Source organism: Patagioenas fasciata, chromosome 1 (assembly GCF_037038585.1).
Source record: "Patagioenas fasciata isolate bPatFas1 chromosome 1, bPatFas1.hap1, whole genome shotgun sequence".
Classification (NCBI taxonomy): Eukaryota; Metazoa; Chordata; class Aves; order Columbiformes; family Columbidae; genus Patagioenas; species Patagioenas fasciata.
In genome coordinates this window covers 202,031,206-202,050,695 of record NC_092520.1, presented here as the reverse complement: position 1 = coordinate 202,050,695, position 19,490 = coordinate 202,031,206, and the positions used below count along the sequence as shown (strand labels likewise).

The 19,490-nt window shown below is 36.9% G+C and overlaps 2 protein-coding genes across 4 annotated transcripts in view; one reads left to right on the top strand and one right to left on the bottom strand.

Annotated features, from left to right (window-relative positions):
- The window catches only part of FBXL13 (F-box and leucine rich repeat protein 13), an 86,011-nt gene that overhangs the window by 38,542 nt on the left and 27,979 nt on the right, over positions 1 to 19,490 (bottom strand). Inside the window, exons 10-12 of the mRNA XM_065862587.2 lie at positions 8,140 to 8,192; positions 3,971 to 4,071; positions 437 to 566 (exon numbers count right to left, since the gene is read on the bottom strand). Coding sequence (XP_065718659.2) covers positions 437 to 566; positions 3,971 to 4,071; positions 8,140 to 8,192 — 284 coding nt within the window. The remainder of the gene's footprint in view (positions 1 to 436; positions 567 to 3,970; positions 4,072 to 8,139; positions 8,193 to 19,490) is intronic.
- Positions 304 to 18,009, top strand: LRRC17 (leucine rich repeat containing 17). Of its 3 annotated transcripts, none has more exons than XM_071803452.1 (5): positions 304 to 496; positions 10,473 to 10,592; positions 11,186 to 12,057; positions 15,795 to 15,950; positions 17,161 to 18,009. In XM_071803452.1, the coding sequence occupies exons 3-5, from the start codon at positions 11,304 to 11,306 to the stop codon at positions 17,562 to 17,564; spliced, it is 1,314 nt and encodes a 437-aa protein (XP_071659553.1). In that variant the 5' UTR covers positions 304 to 496; positions 10,473 to 10,592; positions 11,186 to 11,303; the 3' UTR covers positions 17,565 to 18,009. The 3 variants fall into 3 exon arrangements, with proteins under 3 accessions (XP_071659553.1, XP_071659552.1, XP_065718657.1); XM_071803451.1 differs by lacking the exon at positions 10,473 to 10,592 and adding an exon at positions 4,773 to 4,872; XM_065862585.2 differs by lacking the exon at positions 10,473 to 10,592.

The following is a 19,490-nucleotide window of genomic DNA, read 5'->3' as shown; positions in this document are numbered from 1 at the left end:
TAAAACAGTGACAAAAGCTCACTTTTTAATTAATTTCCTTCTCAGGAAATCAAGTGTAAATTTTTTACCAGTGCAGATTTGCTTTTCTTTTCTTTTTTTTTTTTTTTGATATCTTAGTAAAAACTTCATTTCCAAAGCTCCTGATTTAAAATCCTAACTAATCATGGCACAGAATTAGTCTACAAAATGCAAGCCTTGTTCTCATTATGCAGTAAGTACTAGTTGTTTATAGATCTGACAGTTTGTTGGAAGCCATCCAAACCTATAGTGCTATTATTCCTTAGTAAAATTTAAACAGCTGTAGTCATGTAATTCAAAACCCTGGAAGTCTGCTGCAGTGCTTGTTCTACTTCAGTATACCATGAATGCAGGATGCAGCCAGTCATATAAAGGATTCTCTTCTTCACCGAATGGAAGAAAGACGTGAACTACAAACCTGGATGCAACCTGAAAGGTCCAAGTAGATGAGCTTGTGACAGCCTTTTCTGGAGCCCAGGTACAGTAAACCTTTGTCTGTGAATTTTCTGCAGTGAGCTAAACTCAGATACTGTAAATTGTGGAAGCTGCTTTGTGGAAAAAAAAAAAAAGGAGAGCAAGTTATTACAAGGGTATGTTATAGAATCAAAAGAACATAGAAGACCATAGTTCAAGTATTTTGAAAATTACCATAAAGATGTTTGATATGAAATAGCATTCTCTCCTTGCTCAAGTCTGAAAGTCCCTTTCTTGTGCTGCACTTTTTCCTCTGCTCCTTGCATTGCAAATTACTGGGGAATAGCACTATAATACAACATGTTTCACCATACGAAAACAGTATAATTTTAAAGCTATCTCAGAGAACTGCATAAGCATACTTTTTTAATTAACTGGGATTTTTCTCTGCATGCTTTGAGAACTAATAGACTTTTCAGAACAGATTTGCTGGACTGTCTTTGCCATCGATTTTACAAGCAGTGCCTGCTGGCAATGAAAACAGAACTCTATCAAAAGACACTAAAAGCATAAGTGTGCAGTTAGAGTTTCTCAAGTCATATAATTATTTAAAAGGGTACTGTTGAAGAATCTGAAAATGGAAAGAGATACAAAAGGGAATTACCCAAAAGTGAATCGTCCAATGTTAGGTTTTAATCAGTTCTTTTGGAAAACATTTCTCTACACTAAATGTTAGTTAAAAGAAAGCAAACTGTGTAAGCGGAAAATGTTAATCAACAGCACCCTGCATAAGCAAGAATCTATACTCTGAATATACTTAACTTTCCATCTGCAGATTTGGTTTACAACATACTGAAAACCATTCATTTTACTGAATTACATTTCTAACTGGAATGAATAATAATTGCCACAAGCACCACAAATGAAAGCATACAGAAAATCCAAACCTAAAATTAGGACGTGCTGCCCTGGTAGACTTTTAGTTGTAGGAATATAGTCATGCAGTTCTGCAAGTCAGCAAAAGTAGGCATTTTGAAGAAAGATGGGAACACCCACCGAGGAACTGACTGCTTAAGGAGTGGCATACATTTTTGGAACTGACTTTCTACTTTCAATATACAGTGGGGAAACATGCTAACTTGAGCTAAACACACACAAAAAAGAGATAGGAAGTTGGAAAATAATGTTATTGTAAAAAAAAAAAAAAGGCTAACGCAAAGATATTAAGAAATTAAATATAAGATTACATTTCTTGAAAAACAAACAAATGAAAACCAATAAGATAGATGCACATCAGAATCAGATATTAGAATAACAGAGCATGTGCTTATGATGCATTTTTTTTAAACGGAAACATTGTATTCATTTTAAATACAGAAATAAAAGTAGCCTTCTTTGTAGAAATATATGCCTTTTTGCATTTAGTGACACATTCTACAGAAATGAGTGGGAAAAATCAAACTCAGACACAACACATCTCCGAACTTATCTGACAAAATGGATACTAAATTAAGAGGCTGGTTTTTTTACTCTAGCAGTTCTGAGACTTTCTAAGGTACATGTGGCTAGAATATTGCACAAATTAAGACACAGGGAAGCCTTTCTTACTGCATTTTGAAGACTGTGATCAAAACCTTGCAGTACTGTTGGAGACACACGGATTTTCTTTACAGGTCATATGACCCATTTTCATGATCTGGGAATGTTAACACATGCCGCCTTGTGACATTTTCAAAGTGACAGCTTTCTTAAACCTTAAGCTTGAGCACACAGACTACTAAAAATCCTTGTTTGGTGCTACAGCTAAATTCTGCAGGAATTCTGTCATTCTGTTTTTCCCATTAATTTTGGCATTAGCAATTTCATGATCATTGTTTTACAGCAATCTGACAAAATCAACTTCTGACATTTATTCCTGATGGACAGTATTCACGTCTACCCCATGCAACAGAACTTTTTGGTGGGAAATTGTAGCTGCTGATCTGTGTTGTGTAATATGGAGGTTAAAATGTTTGTATGGAACAGTAAGAGAGGATCAAAAATCACCACTTTTGAGCACATTCAGCCTACACTTCACTTGTTCCTTGTTCCAATAACAGACATCTGATATACAATAGCAAACCTCAGTGCAGTGTTACGAAATGCAATACTGCCACCTCTAAGAACTTTGTATTAGTTACCTTATTACATAGGACCCGTGGTGACCTAATGCTTTTGAGATAGCATGTGGATATTTATTAAGTTTGCCTGCTATCAAAATCTTCACAGGACAGCAACTTTTTCTACATTCCCATAATCTCAGAAACAATGAGCTTTGCTTTTTGTCCAAAATTTGTCAATAAAAACAGTGATATCTTATAGTTTTAAATCAGAAGCATCACGTAGGACTGAGAAAGTTCTTATAATAGTGTACAAGTTAACTGCAAAATATATTTTGTCAGTGGAGAATTTCTCCTTTTGTTTGAAACATTTTATTGCATTGAAAGTTCCACCTACTCTGGAGAATTCTTTTTTGGGTACAACCTATTTACACATCAAAATAAATCAACGGTTCTGACTTTTGGTGGCAAAAGCATGCTCAGTTAACCGGAGCAACATATGCTAAGATGACCTATAGAACAGCTGTTCCAAAATTCAACATAAATATATGGGAATGTAAAAATACTAAATATCAGCCAACATGGTGAAAACACAGATTATAACAAGAATCATATTGATGAAGAGATGAGTGGTGAGATTGGAGACACTAATCGGAAAACTTTGCCAAAACAAACGTTAGTTGTATGAGGATATGGTATTACAGACTAAGCAAAACAAAAGTCAAAATATGTTATGTAAATGCCAGAGAAAAACATGTTTCTGGACTCTGTGGGGCTGCTGTTGAAAGGAAGACATTAGTTTTTCTCATAGGAAAGAGAAGCAATGTACAGCTATCTTCAAATCTGTATACATATTTTTGATGGCTGCTGTCACAGACCAGAAAGCCTCTTTACCTTTCTGGCAGCTTTTAATGCAGCAATTCTACCTACCGGGCAAACTTCAAGTGTCATTGAGGGAAGCGTCTAAAAGAGGGATGGCAGAACTCTGTAAGAATGTAAATTCTCTGTGTTCAGATCAGTGATCTTCCAAAAAAGAATTTGGAATAACTCTTTCTTTTGCAGTTGTCACGCAAGGCCTTGGCTCACACAATACATCTATCCACAATGCTCTCTTGCAGAAATAGATTTTTAAGAATGCCTAACTTGCAAACTTGTTGCATTATCATGAGTAACTGGGCATGCCCAAGAAATTTTGGGGTAGCATGTTTTAAAAGTTTCTGTAAAACTCTGTGAAATATATAGCATAATCTGGCATATATATTTAATTATACTAAAAAGACAAAAGAACTGCTATCTAAGTCTAATGTATGGGGCACTTTTTTCATTTTGTATACCAGGCAGACTTCTCCAAATCTCTCATAAAGGATTATTTCTACTACATATGCCTCTAAGTTTCCTGCAAGATTAAAACACACTTTTGTATTTCTGTTTAATTTTACCTTGACAATAGTCGTAGCGTTCCATTAGTAATATCTGTATATGACAGATTTAAATAGAGAAGAGCTCTGCAGCCTTCTGATATGACTCTCATTGATTCATCCTGAATAATAATTTAAAAAAAATAAAATCCAGAAGCACATTAAAATTACATTTGTATTAATTTATCTAAAATTTTTTGTGCAGACTAACAAGGGAAAAAAACATGAATAAGTATCTTTAAATCATCATAACTTTTATACATCACAGCCATTTTCTTTGGCAGTGTCAAAGTACAATACTGAGACACATGATGCTATTGTTACTCACTTGATGTACGGTCATTTTAACATTCCAGTTCAAGGAAACATTATACACTACACAGTCCTACGGAACACAGGGGACTTTTCACAACACTGAAGGTTAGCGCATGCTTACATATTTTGCTAAGCCAAGATTCTTGATACCCTGGTATCTAAAACCTCTGGTGAATTTTCTCCATAAACTCTGGCACAATTCTCTGAACAGCAATACAATTTACAAAATTATTCCTGTTTAGTTCTACCCTTTGGGTGGAACATTAGATCTGAGTAATTGTAAGGCTTCCATGTTCCACCAACCTGCAAAAGTGGTACTACCTAAACTGTTCTACATATCATTTCAACAGAATATAATGGGAAGAAATCTCATAGTATGAAGAATTTTTCATGATACATGTCTATATAATAGAAAGGCAAGACCCCCGCATTTATACATGAAAATGTAATAGTTGAGTTTGCATCTTTTGCCATATTGTGTTCACATTTTCACTATTTCGGTTATCAGGCAAAAGGATCATCAAGATAGCTGAAAATTCAATACCAATCAACTTGGAGGATAGCTTGTGCTTTTGAACTGTATTCCTGCAACAAAAGATTTGAGAGAGGTAATATCAGTAAAAAGAGGTATATTGACAAAAGGTAACCATAACCTGAAGAGAACAGAAGGCACAGGGAGAGGAGAGAAAGCACTGGGGGGACTGCATGATGGGGAAAACTCTTAAACCTTCCATGTGAAAGCAGCATAACCAGAGGTCCATCTCAAGTGTCTGAACACAAACACTTGTAGCATGGGCATCAATCAGTAGGGATCAAAGTCCACACATAGGTGCAGAGCTATGATTTCATTTGGATTCCAGAGACACAAAGGGGTAGCACACATAACTGGAGGGCTGCAAGGAATGGTTACAGAATAGCCCAGGAAGGTGAGCACAGGTTGCACTCTATGCAAAGTTGTTCCTAAATGCATGGAGATTTGCATTGGAATCGGTGACAGGTCAGTCAAGAGCTTATTTGTAAGGACTAGAGGCTCGACCTATGAGAATTACATTGTGATAGGTATCTGCTGCACACTGGTTGATCAAGAAAAGAAGGTAGATGAAAACTTTATTGGACAACTCAAGGGCATGTTGCAATTGCCTATCCTGGTTACTCATGAGAGACTTTAAACACTCTGATATCTGCTGGAAGAACAATATGGCTGGGTGCAAACAACCCAGGAGACTTCTAGAGTGTGTTGAAGACAATTTCTTGATCCAGGTGACTGACAAGTGGTCTACACCACATGTTCTTCTGGACTTGTTTCACAAACAAGGAAAAGATGGTCAAAAACATTAAGAACTAGCGTGGCTTTGGTTACTGCAGTCACGTAAATGAGTAGTTTAAAATCCTGAGAGAAGAAAACTGAATAAATTGTAGAAGCAAAAGCCTGAACTTGAAAGCAGATTCTGGCTTGTTAAGGGATCTGTTTAACAGGATGTTATGGCAGACAGCCCTGGAAGGCAAAGGGGCTCAAGAGAACTGGTTGATCTTCAAGTTCAAGGCACTCAGTGAATTTTTGGCTTGGTTTTTGCTGCTAAGGCTTGTGTTAAGGCTTCCCAGGTGCCTCCCAGGAGCCTACTAGCAGAGGCTGTGGGAGTGAAGCAATACCTGTGGCAGAAGTAGACAATGTCAGGGAGCACCTGAGGACATGGCATGAGACAGTACGCATCCAAGAGTACTAAGCAAGCTGGGTCCTGTCACTGAGAGGCCTCACTCATCATTTTTGAAAGGTCATGGAAATCAGAGGAGACTCCTGATGACTGGAAGATAGGAAATGTCACATCCATCTTCAAGAAATGGAAAGAAGATGTAGGAAACTGCAGGGCAGTCAGCCTCACCTGAGTCCATAGGAAGCTTATGTAGCAAATCCTCCTTGAAGCGCTGTCCAAGCACATGAAGGATGAAAAAGTGACAGCAAACAGCCATCTTGGATTTACCAAGGGCAAAGCATTCCTCACTAAAGCGATAGTTTTCTCTGATGAAATTACTGGATCTATGGATAAGGCGATAAAAGTGGCTGCTGTGTATCTTGACTTAGCAAGGCCTTCAACACAGGCCACAGTATCCTTCATAGTTAAATTGGTACAATAAAGGCTTTATAAGCAGGCTTCAAGGTGAGTGAAAATTGGTCTGGTCTGCCGGGCCTAAGGGATGTCACCACTGGTGATAAGTCCCATTGATGGCCTGTGGCAACTGGCATCCCTCAGGGGTCAATAGGGGGCCAGTACTGTTAAATGTCTTTATATATGGTTTGGATGATAGAAATAGAGTACATTCTCAGCAAACTGACAAATTACTCCAAACTGGGGTGAGTGTCAGTACACTTGTGGCTAGAACTGCGACCCAGAGAGATTTCATCTGGAAAAATGGACCGGCAGAAGTTCATGAAGTTCAGCAAAAGCAAATGCAAATTTCTGTATCTGGGGTGGAATAATCCCATGCAACAGTACAGACACGGGACAGAAAGCAGCTGTCAAACACTCTGACCTCAGAGTCCTGGGGAATAACAATTCCAATGTATGCCCTTCTGAAAAAGGTGGCCAACTGCATCCTAGGCTGTATTGGCAAGAGTGTAATCGGCAAGTCCCTTCTGCCCCGTGAACCAGGCCCTGGCATGGCCCAGGAATGTGCTCGCTGGTGTGACCAAATGTGTTTTATGTCAGAGAGCTTGCTATCAACCCAACAGAAGGGACGGTTATGAAACAGGGTTTCAGTCTAGCAATTTGGCAAGCCCTGGCCCTCTTCAACTTAGTGCCTTCATACAGGAACCTACAGTCAACATGATCCTTGAGAAGCATACAGCCTCTAAATATTACACTGTACTTATAATATCATAGAGCACGTATTATGTTATGCAGCAGGATAGACAGAGGTGAAGATATACATAAAGCAGAACCAAACCAGAGTATTTTAAATTGGAACGTAATGACTCTTCTGCAGCTCTTGCCTTTCTAACTCTATCATCATAGGCCATTTTTGTATGAAGTTTATAAGCTGCAGTTCATCCCTGGTCATTTTTAAAACCTTCAAATACCGACGTGCTTCTGGGCTAGACCCTTGGATATACACTTTGCTCCAAAGACAATTAAACTATACAAAATTATTTGTTTACATACTTACACTATAAATAGCCCATAAAGGGATGTATGCATTATACAAATCTATTAAGAACCACAATTTCTATAAAAATACATATTTATTTTATTCTTAGATTGATTTTATTATTAGAAAAAATTGCACATACCAGTTTTGTTTCTGATAAATTATTAGTTAAGATAGAGTCAAACATTGTTTTTTCCATCAAAGAGCAATAAAAAACACTACTTAGAGTTAATGGAAGCAAGACAAAACTGTAAATGTGGAAGAAAAAAGAATGGACAAATACATAGTTGTGATTGCATACTTAGACACCTATCAAATAAAGGCTCTCACAAATGTCTAGAAATTTAGTGAGGCACTTTTAGAGCCCAAGTGTGCTACTGAATGAAGGAATAAAGGAGCTTGGAAACAAGACAGAATTAAAATGTACTGTTGTTGACAACTCCATACTCAAAATAACCAAAAAAATCTTCCCCCAGACTGCTGAAGTTTTGAAGCCTATTTATGAAAATTAATTTAGATTGAACATATCATTTTGTACTGGCACTGTAGAAAACAAATGAGAACTTCGCTGAGTATCTCTGAATCCTACTAAGCTTCATTTTCAAAGTACCTAAAAGCACAAGACTTCACTTTTTATCAGGAAGATTTGTGTAACCAAATAATCACAGCACTTTAGAAAAACCTTTCTTCTCAGCATGTTAGAGTTCATGGAAAAAGTCTGTAGTACTTACATTTAATCCCTGGCATTCAGAGAGATTTAACTCTTGCAAATTCTTACATTCACCTAAAAATAAAAATTAAAAAAAAAAAAGGTCATATTAAAGGTGAACAGTTCAAATTCTCAGTGTACTACACGAACGTAAGAATTCCTATTACAGAATCAGTCCATCTAGGACGATACCCTCCCTGAAACCAAGGCCACAGCAGATTACTGAGAAGAAAGCACAAGAAATCAAAAGTAGAATACAAAGTTGGAGCAAGCTGTCCTGAGGAAATGTCTCTTACACTCCATCAGCTAACGGCTGGTTTAGGAACCAGTGGTTTTCAATCCTATGTTACCAAAGGATGAGAGAGCTACCCAATTAAGCAATTTGGTGGTAGGAAATGCCAGAATTAAGTTTTCCACACACGTTTATCTGTCCCTCCCACCCATACATTATGACACCAGTATCTAATTACAGACATGAATTTTTTTTCCCTCTGAAAGTAGAGGTGCAGCATTCGGACCAATTGTAGGAAAAGCCCTGCTTATCTTCTGCAGGTATGGAATTTCAGAGAATTCAGCTGCCTGAGACAGCCTCTTCTGTGTGCATACAAACTATAGTTTTTAGAAATTCCTATTTTGCAGAGATTGTTGCAATTCTAACAAAATATTGAAAGATGTCTGACTCTAGAAATAACACTTACACATCCCTTCAGCCACTCTTCTGCCAAATTTTTAGTCTATCCTCCAAGGTAAAGATGTAAAAACTTCTATTAAACATAATAATACTTTTTGTCTTAACTTCAAAAAGAATGGATCTGTCTAAGCCGAAATGAAAAAAATAGGCCTGATAAAGATACCTAACATAGAAAATGCAGTACGAAAGGTTTATAGAGCTAAAAAAGTGTATTTTTAAAATATTTAAAAACACGATAAGCCAAATACATGTTTTCAATTGCAAACAAGCATTAGTGCAATAGATCTCTATACTGTTTTCTATAGGGACTGTGACTTCACTGATATCCTGTAACACTGTCTAACTCAGTGCATTTTTGAAGAGTAGAATAATACTGAGAGGTATTCCACAACTCAGAATAACCTAACCAATTAAAATCATCCTTAAGGCTGCTAAGCCACAGAAATTACATACCTCTTATAGGTTTTTTGTCCTAGCACTAAATGAGACACAGTTATAATTTTACATGTGAACCTGAAAGCAGCTGCTCATTTTGGTATTATAAATGAGTATGATTTAGTTAGCAGACTGAATGTAATACTGGTAAAAAATTCCAGTTCAGACCCAGGAGACGGAAAGGAAGATGAAAGAATATTGCCATAATTACTTATTACCTTTCCTCCCCCAACTTCTTTTTCTGTTTCCAAGCTCTCCTGAATAGAATGAGCTCTCACATTACCAGAACAGTGAACAGTTCAAAACAACACAGTGGATCCCAGTTATGATTCCAGTTATTAAAACACATCATCAATTTACACTGACTGGCATACAGCTGCCAAAATGTATCAAATAACATTTCATTTTTCACATAAGGGATAATGCCACCAGTGCAAATACTCATTCACACTGTGAACTAACAGAATCTGAATGCAGACAGACAACTGGCAACTAGGAACAAAATGGAGAAACCAATCCATGTGTTTTCAAAGGTCATATTAACAACTGGCCACATGGATTAGAGGGATGCAGCAGCAGGGACTGGTCCAGCTGTCTAATCAGTGAGAACTGCACGAATACAGAGAGCATCCTACAGTCGAGATGTGGTTTAAACTGATCTACTAATTTGTTTAAAAATAAAAAATGTGTTTGCTTTCAAAAGTATTTTACCTGATATTAGTTGATTTATTGCACTACCTTTCCTCCAGATAAAAACTATTTTGAGCCCAAAACAATGGTGTTTCAGAAACAGAACATCTGTGCAACGATCTGCACTCAAGATTGGGATTCAATACCTTCCCAGTTGCTAAGGTCAAAAAGGACGCAAACATGTCCACAGTCACAGCGTAAAAAGTCACAAAGTAGTTAAGCCAAACAGTGAAGAACTGAAAAAAAAGTTTCAGAAGGAATTATACTGACTAGCAAAAGTAGGAAATTTGTGAGATTTAAAAAAATTAGAAAATACAAAAAACTAATGGCTTAAAATGTTTCTAAGGAAGCACAACCTTGTGGCCAAACTTCACTGAAAATGGAGGAACATGGCAGTACACAGGAGTAGTGTTTCAGGAGGGATCATAGGCCAAAATATTACTAAAGATGTGGAGGCAATTTTGGACATGGTTGCAGGGACCAGTCCTTCTCTTCCCCAGTAATAATTCCTAATGAACATGTTTGGCTTTCTTGGAAAGGCAAAAGCTCCTGGCTCACCCCTCTGTACTCTCCGTCTTCCAGCGGGCAGACCTGGCAGTGGTTTGAAGCAGGTCCCAGCCAGGACTCGCAGGTTCTCTTAGGACTCTGCCTATGCCCAGGTAACATACAGCCTCAGGGGCTCTTGCAAAAGAGTATTTTTGGGTCCTGCTCAGAGCAACCCAGCCAACTTTGCCCACTTGACATGGGTCGTGACAGACACTTGGCAGTAGCATGGCTAGTCACAATAAATTGGGGCTCAACCTGAAAACAAGTCCACACTTGAGTGCTGTCTAAAACTGGGTGTTTGATAGGCACTGGATGACTTTCCCTGGTCTGGCTCTGGGTGTGTTCCAGTGGGTCACCACCCAAAAAGCTGGAAAATATCAATTTCAAGCTCATCTTCTGAGCTTAACTTAAATACAAATAAGATTCAGCCTGATGTCATTTACCTGAATAAATGAGAACCTTTTAACAAAGATCAGTTACAGATTGGTCCATATAGTTGCCCATGTTTATTCAGAATGAATGACAGCAGACCAGAGACAGTAAAACAACAAAAAAAAAGAGACAGGACATTAAATCTTCAAAGTATTTGTGAAGTTCCAAGTTGTGCGATGATTGAGTACTTGACTGAATCCTGCATATTACGTACAAGCCTCCATGAAAATGCCTGTTTCATCTGTTCTAATGTTTGACTTTTCTTCCAACACAGGGATCCCACACACGCCAGCTGTGCTGCCTCAAATCTGTACAACACTGATTAAGACCATCCAAAAATTTCAACTGTTCCAGCTGCCACAGAAAACCACTGGGGCCAGCTGAATGTCAGGATGCAAGTAGTTACTATTATACTACTACTACTTCTTTGTAAAGCATCAGACTGTAGGAAGACAAGGAACAGGAGTTTGAGAAACAATGAAAGGGAAAACATCTTAAGGAAAGCATCTAGCACTGTTAAGCGCAATGCCCGAGGTCTAGCATGTGATATATACACTTACCTTCATGAGAAATATATAGATTGTCAGGAAAGAAAACTGATTTTTGTGGCACCTGATTGGCCAGAGGATTTAAAACACATGCTGCTAGCAAGAAACAGGATTCGTAAATTGAAGAATAATATGTTTTCCAAGTATAAAGCACTGAAAAGTCTGGATTTACAACAGAATGAAATATCAAAAATTGAGAGTGAGGCTTTTTTTGGTTTGAATAAACTTACCACACTCTTACTTCAGCATAACCAAATTAAGAGTTTATCCGAGGAGATTTTTATTCATACTCCCAGCCTAAACTACCTACGTCTTTATGATAATCCCTGGCATTGCAACTGTGAACTAGAAACTCTTGTTGCAATGCTACAGGTTCCAACTAACAGGAATTTGGGAAATTATGCCAAGTGTGTGCACCCAATAGAACTGAAAAACCAAAAGCTAAAGCAGATAAAAACTGAACAGCTATGTAGTGAAGAGGACAGGCAGGATCCCCAAAACATAAAACAGAAGCCTGAAGCTGTCAAACCAGAATTTGATTCCTCTTTGTGCCACATGTATGTGTTTCCTGTACCAACTCTGAACTGCAAAAGAAAAGGTTTGTATTTGTCCTTACAACTGAAATATTTTAATATTCTTGCTCCCTTACTGCATTTACTCACATATTATTTAAAGCAAATTAATTTAATACTAGTACTCACTCTACTAACTTTAACTGCTAACTGTTTTTCTCTCCTAACTGCAAGCAACAAGTAGGAATTCTTTCTGCATTTTACCTCTACTCTGCAGCCCCAATTCCACAGATATTCTTTAGTGCTCTAGTAGAAAATATCCAACCGAAATCAACAGGAATAAAATTAGACACATACACAATTTGCTGAAGGACCAGCATCTCACTAGTCTGATTTTACAACTATAAACATACAGTCACATTACAGCAGTGCTGAAATTGTTGTACTGATAGAGAAAAGCACAGATTGTCTTTTCTTCTTTCCAGTGTACAAACACAAAGACAGCAACAACTTTGTGAAGCAGGACTGGTGCAGCCAGCTGTGCTTCCAATGCCCAAAGGAACCTGATTGCAAAGGAGAGGAGCCAGTGCCTCCTCACATTTTCTGTGCAAGATTTCTTCTACTAAAGGAAGAAATCATGTGCTTTTGTCCATAAAGAAATGCCTCCTGTCTTTGCTCTTCTTCCCAGCACCCAGCAAACATTTTGAAGTTGAAGGGCCTTCAAGAAATGCTTTTTAGACACTTGGATCCATTCCATTCCTAAATCCTTCTCAGGCTCCTAAAAGCCACAGTTAAGCCTTAAGGGTAAATGAGCTGCAGCACATATCAACACAAAAGTGCACATTTGTTCATGCTTTATATTTCCCATATTTTATCCCATGGTGAAACAAAACCAATAACAAAAGAATTCAGAAGGGAGTTGTTCTTTAACATTACAAATCTAAACTAAAAAGCATCACAAGAATTAGCGAAAATTTCAAGCATTTTTTTCCCTGACTTTTGCAAAGCCCAGCCTGCAGCACCCGATCACTGCAGCATGTTTTGCCCACTTGTATCTTGCAATGTGTTTGCTAAACTTTTGTTTGCTTTAATAGTGACTGAAATTTATGTAACAACTCTGCATGCCCTTATTCTTGGACGTTAGTGCCAGAGATATGCTCAGTATAAGGAGACAATACCTGAATATAAAGGATTATTTATTTCAGTATTTGATTACATGGTTTATCTACTATGTATGTCATAAAAAATGGTCCACATTTTAACTTTTTTCCACCCTGTTAAATTGCTTTCTTCTTAGGGCTCACTTTTCTCTTTGTTTTACTGTGCAACTACTACATCTCTTTTGTTAATGATTTATGCTTTTTTACTGGCTAACATTAATTTCTGAATATTCAGCTACCTTAACTTTCCTTGTAGATAGGATCTTAATTATTAGATTACAGATTACAATCTTAATTATCCTTTGTAGGATCTTAATTATATCATTAACTTATGTCTCCAGTAAACTGTGCCATTGAAATAAAACAGGCATATATTATAATCTTAATATTAAAAAAGACTGACTTTCCAGCTCTCCCCATTTAGTGGCATCAAAGAGATGAGCTGAATACATGAATATAGGCAAAAACTTTTAGCAACAAAAATGTTACTTTTTCTCTAAGTTCACAGAAACATTAAATGTGGTCCGATCTTCATGGGAGTTTCACAGGCTTTTACAATATTTAAAAAAATATTTACTGTCTTTAGTGCTAATAATGAAGGAATAGTTACTTCAGCCCCTACGTGAGTGTACTAGAGGGTGCAGGGACTTCGTCCTTCAGGTCAAGAACTAAGTTTATCAGTCCAGGACTTCCTGAATGCCGAGCATGGACACATAGAGTATATTCAATATTTTGGGGGAAGTATCAGATCTACTGTGCATATGTTTGACAGCTGGATGCAGATATCCCACGGACATTTGGGATTTCTGAACATATGGTAATCTTTGATGAATGCATTGTGCTTACTATCTTTGCATATAATTACTGTGCAGCAGATGTACAATTTTATTGGAATTTTCATCAGAAATACGAGTATACTGCACCCAAAACCCTGGGAAAACACAAAAAGTTCTCTAAATCCACATGGACAAGATTTCAGAGTAGTGAAAAAGGTGCACCAGTTTCCAAACCAGTAAGATGACATGAAAAGCTGCAATCCATTATTCCTTTACAATGGAGGGGATGGAGGTACAACAACAGGTCAGCAGCTTACAATTAATGCTAGAAAGCTCACCAAAGAAACATCTTAAAAATACATATCACCATGTATATGTTCTCCTTTTTGAAGAACTGCTTATTCATATCTCATCAGACCAGTGATACGGCCAATCTTTCAGCACTTCAGAATGAAAGTATCCTATATCCTTGCAAAAGCAACTTCTGTTTACTTTCCTGCAAAAGAATTTGAATTTGCAACAGCAGTTGAAAAAATCTGCTTTCTAGTACTGCCAAACTCTCTGAGTCTCTGAATTCAAGCATTATTTGCATTCATTTGGTGATAAATAGGCCCTGAAACTTTGACATCTGCACAAGCAGGAAGCACTCCAATCAGAGCAGGATAGAGTAGTTATAATATTTATGTATTTATAATACCAAACTTCTGTTCAAAATCAGATATAAGGCAGAAAGATTCTGGTATATTCCTTCAGTCTTGAGGATATCTGATGCATTAGACTTCTTCAGAACTCAGAAGTACACTGACAACACAAATGTCAGCACAAATCCAGAAACTACTTGCTTTCATTCAAAGATGGTCAAATAAGAGATACTGCCTATTTTCAAAGAATCACGGAATGTTAGGGATTGGAAAGGCCCTCAGAAGATCATCCGGTCCAATCCCCCTGCCGGAGCAGGAACACCCAGATGAGGTTACACAGGAAGGTGTCCAGGCGGGTTTTGAATGTCTGCAGAGTAGGAGACTCCACAACCCCCCTGGGCAGCCTGTTCCAGTACTCTGTTTAGGTTTAATAACAGTGTTCTGAGAGGACTCAAACCACAGTTTGCACTTCTCAAGGATGTGGACTGGAAGTTCTTCTTTCTAACTCCTTCACGAAGGACACTGCAAGGAGACACACACAGACAACTGAGAAGGGCTTGGCTGCTTTGGTAAAGCCAATGATACAAGTAGGATAGACAAACAGAAAGACAGAATGACACTATGATGGCTGGACATATAATAACTGTAAATATCGTAACAAATATAAAGTCTTACATATTTCTAAACCACTACAGAACTACAACTACAAAACTACAGTTATAACTATAAATGTATTATTATAAATGCTACAAAACCTAACATTTTTATTGCTGATAAAATTGATAACATTATACTTTTTGGCAACACAAAACAAAGAATGTAACAGAGCACACTATAATTTCATACTAATGAACAGTTTTTAATATAGTTACTCTGTTTTTTTTCTTTAAATTATTGAACCCTTCACACATACTTTTTATTAGTGTAGTATCTTCACTATCTACCCTATCCCTATGCGAATGAACAGCACAGTTCCATTAAAATAAAAATATAAACCACAGAAAGAGGCTTTACTATAAGCAGTAATGAAGAGAGCAATTTTCACAGGAAATGTAAAGATACAAGTGAACAAAGAAATTAAATCCAAAGGTTGAAAATACACGTTGACACTAATAGTAGGGATAAAAGTGAAAGAAAACAAGAACCAATGCTAAACTGACAGAACTCTGTGTGGTATGCAATCGTAATACCTAAACAGTTAGAATAATCAAAGCTGACACAAGTTTTGTCTTTTTTATTTTTTAAGATTTAAAGAAAGTTCCGGGTAACATACCTCCAGATATAGTTAAACTTGATTTGTCCAACAACAAAATCAGACAACTACGAGCCAAAGAGTTTGAAGATGTTAGTGAACTGAAGACATTAAACCTAAACAGTAATGGAATAGCTTACATCGATCCTGGTAAGAATAATTTTAAATACTCATTAAAAAGTTAGTTGTGTTTTATTAATTATAAACTTTGATAATGTTTCTATCAGATAGAAATGTGAGGGAAAATGGATTTAGAGATCTAGAAGTTGGTGCAAATTTTACCTTTTGTACCACTCAACTCATAAAGGTTTGCACTGAAATATGTTTGTCATGGAAGTCAACTAAGACTCTTTTCAGTTTCCCTTTCCTAATGCTAAACCCATCAAGTGCATAAATTTAATTCCGCAGACTGAATGCTAATCATTTCCTAAAATGCTAAAGAGCATTTCCTAAAATGCTAAAGAGCTGAGTGATTTTTTAAAATATCCTTGCCAAATCTAAGAAAACTTGTTATATAATGAGGCTGCTTGTAAATTATATTGGACAACAAAGAAATAGGCAAACCAAAAGGATTTAAAACTCTTTTGGCTTAAAAATCTCTTTATATAATTGCTCTTAAGTTATATACTATTAGCACTTAAGTGGCCTTATTGGCAAGTTGCTTAACGCCTATGTGTTTTTGGAAGAAGACACAAGGAGAGAGATAAGTATGAAGCAAAAAGACCCTTCTCTAGTAGCATTTTGGAAGCTAAACAGCAGTAGAAAGTGGTAATGTCAATAAAATGGTACTTATGAGGTTTAACATTACACAGTCAATGTATTTAAATTAATATTTTTGCCATTAAATGCAACAGTATACTTGCAAAAAGTACAAACTCTTCTCTGAAACGTGACTCAGAAGCATTATTATGAAGCTCCTTGTTTATTATCTTCCATATCTTAAAATATTACTTCAAAGGTTCTATACAGACACATGCAAATACATACATACAAAAACTATGAGCCCTACACATTGCCTAATACATAATGAATTTCCATATTTCTACTTCTGTATCACGGCAATAACAGCAAACTTCACCTTCACTGTCCCCGTTCTAAACTTGTGCATGCTCATTAAGCATTTTATAACTTCACCAGCAGTACAATTACCCTAATACCGATATATTTATACCGATAAGTCACTTCTCAAGGCACAAGCCATATTTTAAAGTTCAGTGCTTCAAAAGCCTTTTTCGAAGCCTTTAGCTGAAAAAACCCTAATAAATGTAAAATTATGAAAATGTTTTTCCTCTTGCAGATATGCATGTTTTTTTCAAACTTAGCTTTATAAGGTGCCAATAAATATTTTTCTGTTGACTAGCTGCTTTCTCAGGCCTCAATAACTTAGAGGAGCTGGATCTATCAAACAACAGCTTGCAGAATTTTGAATATGGAGTACTGGAAGATCTTTACTTTCTGAAAATACTGTGGCTGAGAGAGAATCCTTGGAGATGTGATTACAACATTCATTATCTTTTCTACTGGCTGAAGCATCACTACGATGTTCACTACAATGGCCTAGAATGCAAAATGCCTGAGGAATACAAAGGATGGTCGGTTGGAAAATACGTTCGGAGCTACTACGAGGAGTGCCCAAAAGACAAGCTGCCCATTTATCCAGAAACTTTTGATCTGGACAAAGATGATGAGGAATGGGAACGACACAAAGAACAATCAGTTCAAACAGTAAAGAAGCACGGTGTAATTGTCACTGTGATAGGCTAATAAAGGAATTTTTTTATTATTACATTCAAATATTTGATACTCTGACTAAGGAAAACAGGCTGTTTACATTTTTTTTGTTAATTATACTGATTGATTGTAGGACTATCTGCCTACAAAGATTATTGTTTATTGCAGTTAATAATTACAAAATGGCATTAGTTATACAACATCCTTCATCAAGTTATTGTTTCTGACAGTTTGTTCTGGACATTCTTGTGAAATATTTTGGCAAATATTTGAAACTATACAGTAGGAATTGAAGACACAAATGTACATTATGTGGTGGGGAGGAGCTGTCTTATGTATGAACACAGTTTATGTGTTGACATGTCATTTGCTGCAGGATTGTGATCAAGACACATTTTTCTTGAGTGTACTAACAGTTCTTTGTATCTATCAGTTTCCTGAAATATTCCCAGAAAACATTTCTAAGATTTTTTTACCAGCTTCCTGTTGTTTTCTTGTATACAAAAAAAAAATCATCAAACTGAATACTAACCTTAATACAGTTCTAGAAAAACAGGAATGGCAATTGTTAGAGTGATTAGGATTCAGACGTAGAAGTTGGGTTCACACTTGCTGATTTATTAGTGTTACTGCTCGATCTTGAGTGACTCAGGCTCTGCCCGCTCTGTGCCTGAACTGCCTGAAACCATCAGCAGCCAAGACATGGTTGGTTCCCAAGGTCCAGCTCCACGTGCTCATATTTGCCATGTTTGGTTTTCAGTGTAGGCAGAGCTAAGGCCTTTCTAGGAAGCATTTTAGGTTGTCCTGTCAGTTTGACACAGCTGACATGACATCACTTGTAGGTGAAGAGGACATGTGAAGGCTGCTGGGGTCTGCATCCAACACACTGGTGCCCACCCAAACTGAAAGTAAGTATGCTTTGAGGTGCTCCCAAAAATGTGGGACATTGTCAAAGTCCACCCTTCCCCTAGCTCATTTGTAAAATGCACATTATAGCACCTCCTTACCACGCAACTAAGTGAATATACATCCATTAAAAACTGTGATTATTCTAATAGTATGATGACAGAGCCATACAAATGTCCCAGTTAAGTAGATGATATCTCTAAATATAAAATTCCTTGCTACATAATATACTGGCTAAAAGTTCTTTTACCAAAATGCTATTTTTACTAAATGGCCATTCTTAGCTTTTACATAACAGTTTTGTGTTTTTTCTTAGTTTCCACATCAGCTAATACTGAACTAGAAGAACTAGTACCTCTTTAAGACAGATACTATAAACCCTTTTTTTTTTTTTTTTTACACATGGAAAGGAAAAGGAACTCCCCAAGCTCAGCTGGTGAACAAGTAGGAGATGCCGGGTTAAAAACTCACTATTCCCAGCTCAAGCCCTAGACCAATCTTCAGTCTTAGATCAGTAAGAAATATGTAATGCAGGATAAAGATTCATATCCAAAACTTTAAGTATCTGTTGGCTTTCCAGGAAGAAGTTCTGGAACACTCCAGGGAGAAAATCTGCTCCTTTAAGGACCTGCACACAATTACAGCATTTGTGGATCATTCTGGTGCTTTAGCCACAAGCCCAAAAGGTCACATATTTTGTTTTAGAAGTACAACACAAAGCACTCAGCACTTTTATGCTAACATGAAGTAAAAGAACAACATAAAAGAAAAATTCAGAAATTACTAAGGGTGGTAGGAATGCTGAAGAATCCTTAAGCAAACATATCCTATCATTAACTGCAGTCCTTCATGTCCTTCATTATTCAGATTATGGATATATTCAATGATGCTTTAGTGATAAATGGAATAATTTAGCCATTTCTTCCACATCTTTTAAAAACTTTATAGCAAATACAACAGCATCTGACTCATCCCTACTCCTGGGAATATTAAAGTATTATCTTAATTATTCTATTAAAGGTTAATCCTGATAAGATGGGACACATGAATATC

Coding starts and splice junctions, on each gene's coding strand:
- LRRC17 (XM_065862585.2), top strand. CDS start 11,304: ATGCAAGTAGTTACTATTATACTACTACTACTTCTTTGTAAAGCATCA. Junction 12,058..15,794: donor TCTGAACTGCAAAAGAAAAG/GTTTGTATTTGT, acceptor TTATTTTTTAAG/ATTTAAAGAAAGTTCCGGGT. Junction 15,951..17,160: donor AATAGCTTACATCGATCCTG/GTAAGAATAATT, acceptor TCTGTTGACTAG/CTGCTTTCTCAGGCCTCAAT.